Source organism: Antedon mediterranea, chromosome 1, assembly GCF_964355755.1.
Source record: "Antedon mediterranea chromosome 1, ecAntMedi1.1, whole genome shotgun sequence".
Classification (NCBI taxonomy): Eukaryota; Metazoa; Echinodermata; class Crinoidea; order Comatulida; family Antedonidae; genus Antedon; species Antedon mediterranea.
Window position 1 is genome coordinate 6821640 of NC_092670.1, and position 9231 is coordinate 6830870.

The 9231-nt window shown below is 42.2% G+C and overlaps 1 protein-coding gene across 1 annotated transcript; it reads left to right on the plus strand.

Moving 5' to 3' along the window:
- The first annotated feature begins 7574 nt into the window (after window positions 1-7574).
- LOC140040705 (uncharacterized) lies at window positions 7575-8687 on the plus strand. The gene has a single exon (XM_072086836.1). It carries the CDS (start codon window positions 7575-7577, stop codon window positions 8685-8687), a length of 1113 nt encoding a protein of 370 aa, XP_071942937.1.
- The last annotated feature ends 544 nt before the right edge of the window (window positions 8688-9231 follow it).

The window sequence follows — 9231 nt, forward strand, 5'->3', positions numbered from 1 at the left end:
AACTGTATAATTTTGTCTCTCACAATTGATTCCAAAAGTTTGCATACGACAGATGTCAAACTTACTGGCCTGTAGTTTCCAACCTCCGTCTTGTCCCCTTTCTTAAAAATTGGTACTACATTTGCACATTTCCAGCACTCCGGTAACTGTCCAGTCGATAGTGATTTGTTGTATATTGACGTCAATGGAGTTGCAACAATTTCTTTAAGTTCCTTCAGTACTCTTGGATGCACGTCATCTGGTCCAGCTGATTTATTTGAGTTCATCTGCTGAAGGCATGTAAGCACTTCCTCCTTTGTCACTTCAATTGACTCCAAATGGTCATCCACGTCAACTCTTGGTGTAACTTCTGGCAATGACTCGAGGTCTTCATTCGTGAATACACTTGTGAAAAATGCGTTGAAAATTTCCGCTTTATGCTGATTGTCATCAGCCATATTACCCTTTCCATCCTTCACCAATCCAATAGATTGAGTTGTTTTGGTTTTCTCTCTTACATATTTCCAGAAACTTTTAGGATTTGTTTTTACTTCATTGCATATTTTCCGCTCCAGTGCAATCTTTGCTGCCCTTTTTTCACCTGTTACTATATTTCTTGCCTTTTTGTAACTGTCATAATCCTTCTGTTGTCGAGACCTTGTAAACTTTTTCCATGCATTATGTTTTATTTTAATTTTCCTCTGAACGTCACCAGTCATCCAGATAGGTTTATTTTCTTTTTTTATGTTTGACTTGGGAATACAGATCTGAACAGCATTTCTTGATTTATTTAAAGCTTCACAGGCCTCTTCGACATTTGTATTTTCAAATTGGTAGTCCACCTCAGTAATCAGTTCTTTCATTTTAATATAGTCACCCTTGTTGAAATTTAGCTTGTATTCCATTTTCTCTTGTATTTTAGTTACACAGTCATATGAAAACAAGATTGTTACGTGGTCGCTTTTTCCTAATGGTGGACCTATCTCAATTTCACTTATTTTGGTTTCATCCATGGTGATTACTAAGTCGAGTATGTTAGGTGTTTGACCATCTCGAAATCGTGTTGGTTGCTGTATACACTGGCATAGAAAATTATCTCTAAGGCATTCTATAAACCGATTACTTTTATGTGTTTCATTTTTATTTGTACTCCAAGAAATCCAATCAATTTCAGGAAAATTGAAATCTCCTAACATGATGAAATCAGAAATACCATTTAGTTCACTTGCTTTGTTGATAGCAGATAGTAACGCTTGATTATTTTCGTCAATACTGTTAGGACTTCTGTAAATACATCCGCATAATAGTTGTTGCCTTTTATTTATTTCAATTTTGATCCATAGTGCTTCCACAAAATTTAAATTCAGTAATTCGTTACAGATACTGGCATTCAGCTCTTCCTTCGCAAAAATAACCACACCTCTACCACTTCTGCCAGAATCAAATTTTGTGTATCCCTTGATGCTTAACTCAACTTCCAATATGTCTGTACAAGTTTTGTTATTTACTTCAGTTATTGCAACCACATCAGGTTTCCTTTGATTTATAATATCACGTAACTCACCCATTTTATTTCTCAGGGCATCTGCGTTTGTGTAAAGAAATTTCAACGACTTCTCATGAAAATCAACAATATCATCGTTTCTTAATCTAGATTTCTTCTGCTTTAATCCTTCTATAAAAGTTTTAAATTTTTTCTTGTCCTCTGAACATTTTTTTTTTCTTATAAATTTTTGTTTCACTTTTCTTTCTAAGTTAAAATAATTTTCTTCAAAACAAAAAGATTCTATATTTGAAAATTCTTTATGATGATGAACTAGGGCCTCGAAAACGATCAAACGCCAGTTCGCTATCCCGCTTCATAATTTTACCTCTTCTTATAACAAGATCAATCTCGCCGTTATCTTTCCTTGATCTTAGTTCCTGTCTTAACTCATAGTTCATTTGCCTCTCTTTTTTTGATCTATCAGGATTAATATATATGTTCTTTAGAAATGCGTGATCCGTGCTTCTAAGTTTTTTTGCATTTACCATCACTTCCCTTTTACTTTTCAGGCTATCCAAAGAAACTCTTGCCATTCTACACCCGTCTTCCGTGTATTTCCCAAGCCTGATCACTTCTGTTATTTCAACTCCCTCTATCTCTAGACACTCATTGAATAATTTCTCAATAGCAACCCTGTCTTCCTTCAGTCTCTGCTGAGAACTTTGGTTATCAGATTCAGGTAGATTTTCGATCACAATATTTAATTTACGAGATTCTCTATCTCTATATTCTTCAATGCCTTCCTGAACACTCTCTTTAATTTTCCCATCCATTAGATCGTAGCTCTCTTTTAATTCTATCAAATTATTTCTTGTGTCGACCTGGATTTTTTCAATGACTTCAATGTTTTTATTGGTTAGTGATGCTCTAAGCGCCTGATCTTTTTGCGTTTTTTCCACAATATTTAATCTTGCATTCATATTTTCCTGCAATTCATTTATCTCCGCAATTTTCTTCAACAAAGGTAACTGTACAAGGCATGTATCACATGACCATAAAACATTCTTTATTTCGCTGTCGGAGAGGAGAGCATACATTTTATTTGAGAGTTTTGAACATTTCAGGCAGAAACACCTCTTACAAATGTCACAATTTACGCCCTTATCCTTTTCGCCTATGATGGTTTTACAGATAGCACAAGCTCCCTCAACTGACTGTGGAGTTGCTTCCTGTTCAGGTTGGCTAGGCCTAGGCCTAGCATCTGCAGGCCTAAATCTAGGTTCCAGTTCCATATCCTTTCTATCCCTTGCCTTCCCTCTAGTAGTAGGCCTACCTTCAGCCATGGTTGTTAAGTTCAAGGAACACTAGGCCTAGCCCCTACACCCTGCTTCCAGGACTCTATGCTCCTCTGTATGGATACTGTAGGCTTCACATGGGTCCAGTTGACTTACCCCGACTTAGCAAAGACGCTTCCAGAATATCGAAAAATATATCCTTTTTGATACAAATTTCTTGGTACTAGTACTTATTATCAATTAATATATCATATCATCCACTTTGAAGAACAATTTAAATCCCGGTTTCAAAGATTTTAGCAGATTTAATTCATAAGGTTCAGAGCAAAATAAAACTACATGTTGCATTATCGAATAGCGCCAATGTTATAAAAACAATAAATATATATTCAAAATGTTAAAAACAAGTTTAACTGAAAACATCAGAATATTGATATAGGCCTGCATTATAAAAATTTAAAAGTTTTAAAAAATGTTGACAAATTGAAAAAATGTTAAAAAATTCAAAAATGTTCTAAAATATTTATACACAATGGTACGGAAGGTCGCGGAAACATAACACTTGTCCCGGCTTAGCGCACCTGCCGCCGTAAAGCGTGGCTCATTTGAATAGTATTTAGCACACGAATGACTCGTTAGGTATACATAGTTCTAGTGGACGAATAACTATACATTTGTCATATCATGCAAGGGATTGTATCGTGCGATGCTGGTGCATTTACAGTTGTTGTAAGTAGCTAAGTTTATAATAATGTATTACGATATACCGACTTAACTTAACCTAAAATTGATCTTGATAGATTACTACTGTACGTTGTTATCTTAGTACATATAGGCCTATTATTTATGATAGCTTTCTCGCCGACATTGGCTGGTTTGGTACTGTTTGTAGGTAACACTTCACATAGCCGGGATTTGCGTATTGTGTGCCCGATGGGCTTGGCTCCCCCCGTGCTCTATTATTATTATTGTTATTGTTATTGTTTCAGTTACCATATAACTGCTTTACATATTAAATTGTACGGATCCAAAGTGCTGTGTTCGTGTTGTATTGTAACCGGTGTGGTTATCTGTCTGGATAGCGGGCAGCCGGTATCCGTGAGGCCAGAACAGTAAAACAACTATTTGTACATCGCATGAGAACCTCAGTGGAGATGTCTTCGAAACAAAGCAGTAGAGTAAGTTCACGACGCTCATCCGTGTATTCGCAGCTCGCATTGACAGCCGCAGAGGCTCGGGCAGACGCTGCAATGAAGAAGGCACGCCTAAACTATACAAAAAAAAAAAGCAAAGCAGCGAAGGCCAAGGCGGCATACCAATCGTTGCTGGATGAAGAGGCTGCTGCAGCTGCAGAGGCTAGGTCAAAGGTGCTTGACCAAGAGCTTCTCGAACTCAATGTGGATGACTTCAGTGACGATTCCTTGGATGGTGTTCCTGCAGTTGAGCGTAACCGTCTCGTAGAACAATACTTAGAAAGCCTTCCTAGCCAGACCAAACCGACTCATTCGACACCTAAGATGGCAGAGCCAAAAGCAGTTATGGGAGAAACTAAACTCGACTCATCAAAGGGGAACGTTTCTGACTTTCTTCAAGGCATGATGCGTATATACGCTCGTCGGGATCTCGTCACGGCTTGTATACCAAACTTCGACGACCAACCTGAAAGTTTCCAGGCATGGAAATTATCGTTCCAGAACGCAATCCAGGATATTCCTGTGACGCCATTGAAACAGATTGACCTCATTCTAAAGTATACTGGACCTGAATCAACCGAGATCGTACGGAGTGCAAGGGCTGTTCACATTTCCAACCCAGCTAAGGGATTGTCTGTTGTATGGGATCGGCTAGAAGAAAAGTATGGTACTCCCGAAATAGTAACTACAGCTCTAATTAATAAGCTGCTTAATTTTCCAGATATACCGAAAAGTCAGTACGAGCAGCTGAGGAGGTTTGGAGATGCTATCCAAATGGTACAGCAAGCAAGAATTGATGGTGGTCTTCCCGGACTTGACTATTTAGATACATTTCTAGGCGTCAATCCTCTGGTGTCAAAGATGTCACGAGATCTTCAGGAGAAGTGGCGTTCTCGAGCCTTCCGTTACAAGCAAGACTCGGATGGTAAATTCCCACCATTTTCATTTTTCTCAAAGTTTGTTACAGAAATGGCAAAAGAACGAAACGACAAGAGCCTGATGGTATCCGATGCCGTGGAACAGGGGAAACAGAGTAACCCGAAAAGATCGACCACGCCCAAAGCTAGCTACCTACCATGCTAATATCTTGGCTAAGTTGACAGGTGTTGACAAAACCAACGATACCGACGTCGATGTCGAGACGAAGTGTCCCATTCACAAGACTCCTCATCATCTGTTGCGTGATTGTAGAGCATTCCTCAAGATGTCTACCGATGCGAAACGAGCACTACTGAGAGAATTGGGGTATTGCTTCCGGTGCATCGCATCCACTTCACACGTAGCTAGGCAGTGTAAAGCCGACATCGAATGTTTATTGTGTGGTAGCAAACGGCACCTGGACGCCCTGCATGTAGATAAGCCGAATACAGAAACCAGCCAGCAAAGCGGGGAGCATGTCAACGTTCCTACTGATGATAAAGGCGCCCAAGGCAACGTTTTCGCTAATAAGTGCACCAAGATATGCCACAACGTGCCGACAGCAAGGTCCTGTTCCAAGATATGTTTGGCTCGTGTGTATTTGAAGGGCATGCCTGAGACGGCTATTACCACTTATATTGTCTTGGACGAGCAGAGTAACAGGTCACTCGCTAGATCTAAGCTGTTGGACTTGATGAAGATTGAAGGAGCGCCAGTTCCATACATACTTAAGACTTGTTCGGGCGTTACAAGCACATCTGGTCGTCGTCTCACTGGACTCGTCATCGAATCGAATAGTGGTGTATGTATACCTGCTCCGCCGTTAATCGAATGCAACGCCATTCCTGATTGTAAGACGGAGATACCTACTCCAGAGGTAGCTGAATGTCATCCGCATCTGAAGTCCATTGCTAAGGAAATCCCGAATCTCGACCCTGACGCAGACATATTAATCCTCCTGGGACGTGACATACCGCAAGTTCATAAAGTGCGTGAAGTGCGTAATGGCCGAGATGCTGCTCCGTGGGGCCAGCGATTGGACCTCGGATGGGTGGTAATGGGAGAATTCTGCGTAGGGAAATCACATCATAGCACCAATATTAACACGTTTCACACCCACATCATGCCTACTGGACGACCTTCATGTTTCAACCCTTGTACTAACCTCTTCGGAATCTCTCATCATCCACCTGTATATTCAGACCATGTAGGGTGCGACGTCTTCAATCTGTCAAAACATGACAATAAGATTGGTAGCTCTACGGAAGATAGGCAGTTCTTGAAGGTAATAGAATCTGGGTTTGTGAAAGGCGTTACAGGCAACTGGGTAGCACCACTTCCATTCCGTTCGTCAAGGCCTACGTTACCAGACAACCGACACGAAGCGATGAAGCGGTTTCGTACCTTGCTGAAGTCCTTTTCAAGAAAGCCTAAGATGAAACAGCAATATCTTCAGTTTATGACTACTATGTTGGCAAAGGGTCATGCGGAGCAAGTTACTACAGGTTGCTTACCCAAAGAATGATGGTACCTCCCACATTTCGGAGTGTACCACCCGAAAAAGCCGGACAAAATCCGCGTCGTGTTCAACTCAAGTGCTAAATATCGGGGTGTATCGCTAAACAGTGTGCTGATAACCGGACCCGACCTCGTCAACAGCCTAATCGGCGTTCTAATTAGGTTTCGAGAAGATACAGTTGCCTTTATGGCAGATATAGAGCAAATGTTTCATTCTTTCCAAGTGAAGTAACAGCATCGTGATTACTTGAGATTCCTGTGGTTTAGGAATAACGACCCGGAAAGTGATATTGTGGATTACAGAATGAAGGTTCATATATTTGGAAACGCACCGTCGCCTGCTGTTGCCACATTCGGATTGCGCAAAACTGCTCAAGTTCCGTCAGAAAGGTTTGGCGAAGATGCCCGAAAGTTTGTGGAACACAATTTCTACGTTGATGACGGCCTGAAGTCCCTCCCAACTCCAACAGATGCTATCGACTTGTTGAAACGTACACAGTCGATGTTGTTAACCCGTCAGTTGAGACTCCACAAAATTGCATCTAATAGCCTCGAGGTGATGAATGCGTTTCCAGGTGAAGACCACGCTGGAGATCTACGGGATCTCGACTTTACATCACAAGAACCTCCCATTCAAAGGTCACTGGGAGTGTATTGGGACATTAAGCGTGATGACTTCACCTTCAAGATTAGTCCAGTCGAGCGACCCTTCACCAAACGAGGAGCATTAGCCGAAATCAACAGCATCTACGACCCTTTTGGCATTGCCGCACCAGTTTTAATTGAGGGTAAACGGCTGTTGCGTGAGATGACAAGGGATAGTTCACTTGATTGGGATGATCCTTACCAGAGCAAACACTATCTACATGGCGCAACTGGCGGCTTTTGTTACCTACCCTGTCGGAGGTGCGCCTCCCTCGTGCATATACACCTGTTCCTACTACTGAAGCGACCAGGCGGGAACTACACACGTTCGTTTATGCTTCCACCCAAGCTATCGGTGCTGTCAGCTATCTCCGGGTTTCCGACAAAAGTGGAAACGTCTACGTAAGCTTTGTTCTCGGGAAGGCGAAGTTAGAACTCAAACAAGCAACAACGGTGCCGAGACTCGAACTATGCGCCGCAGTGTTAGGTGCTGGCATAGCAGAGCTCATTGCAGACGAACTAGACCTGAAACTGGACAGGATGGTTTTTTACTCGGACAGCCGTGTGGTACTTGGATATATTTCAAATCAAACAAGAAGATTTTATGTATATGTTAGCAACAGAATAGAACGTATTCTCAGAACCACACAACCAGCCCAATGGCGATACATCGAATCCGGGAAAAATCCAGCCGATCTTGCTACGAGAGGCATTTCTGCCTCAGATCCGACGTTGTCGGAATGGATGATTGGTCCTGCGTTTCTCCGTAACCAGTATCTTCACTTGAATTCAGCCGAAGAATATCCAGTCCAAGAAGAAGATCCCGAAGTTCGGCCAGTGGTTCACACGTACGCTATGGTGGCCAAACATAAAGTCACCACCATTGGATCGGAGCGATTTCAAAGGTTCTCTGATTGGTTCAGACTTTTTCATATAACACGTTCATTTTCCCACAGACATACCAAACCAGATGGGTGCAAAGGTTGGGACATATGTGCATCATCTACGACACTGGATGACTCAAGTCGAATTGTTATAGGCGCCACCCAACGCGCTGTCTTTGCAGATGAGCTGGAGTTTCGGGAGAGTGCTAATTCGCTTCCTAAGTCAAGTGCGCTCATCAAGTTGGACCCTTTCATAGACGGAAATGGACTTCTCCGAGTTGGCGGTCGTCTTAAGAACGCTGGGATGGCAGAGCTGGACACACACCCGATAATTATACCAGGGTCACATCACGTGTCCGACTTAATCATTCAATATTACCATGCACAAGTCCAACATCAGGGAAAGCATTTTACGCTAGGAGCTATTAGAAGTGCTGGATACTGGATGGTGGCGGAGAAACGAAGGGTCGACAGTATCATTAGCAAGTGTATCCAGTGCCGGAAGCGTAGAGGCAAGGAACTGGGTCAAAGGATGGCGGACTTGCCAGCTGAGCGCTTGTCCATGGCCCCTCCTTTTACGTACGTTGGCCTAGATGTATTTGGACCATGGATAGTGTCATCACGTAAAACGAGAGGAAGTATGGCGAGAGCAAAACGTTGGGCTGTACTGTTTACGTGTATGTCTTGCCGCGCCATTCATATTGAGATTACAGAGTCTATGGACACGTCAAGCTTCATCAACGCCTTGCGGAGATTCCTTGCCATTTGAGGATCAGTAAGTCAGATTCTATCAGACTGTGGCACAAACTTCATGGGAGCGTGTAACGAGATTGGTATACTTAGCACCGATGGTGGAGTCAAGAAATACCTTTTAGAGAATAACAGTTATTCTCTAAACTGTTACTGTGAGTGGTTGTTTAATCCTCCCCATTCCTCCCATATGGGCGGAACATGGGAAAGGATGATTGGCATATGCAGACGCATCCTAGATTCTATGTTTGCCAACTTAGGACCTATCCAGCTGTCACATGAGGTTCTGACGACACTTATGGCAGAAGTTACGGCGATTGTGAACTCAAGACCGCTTACGCCGATACCAAGTGATCCACAATCTCCTGATGTGCTAACACCAAATATGATTTTGACTCAAAAGTTTTTTAACGAAAAAATCCTTGCACAGTCGAACACGGCGGTCTTCTAAAGTAGAAAAACCAAGGAAGCTGCGGGCATCGGAATAATTAGCATGCGGAAAAATACATTTAAAGGCCCTTCTCTGAATTTGTTCAAGTTGTTGACTCTGTTGTTTCGTAATA

What these genes read in the sequence shown, in the direction of transcription:
- LOC140040705 (XM_072086836.1), top strand. Translation starts at nt 7,575, where the DNA reads ATGGTTTTTTACTCGGACAGCCGTGTGGTACTTGGATATATTTCAAAT.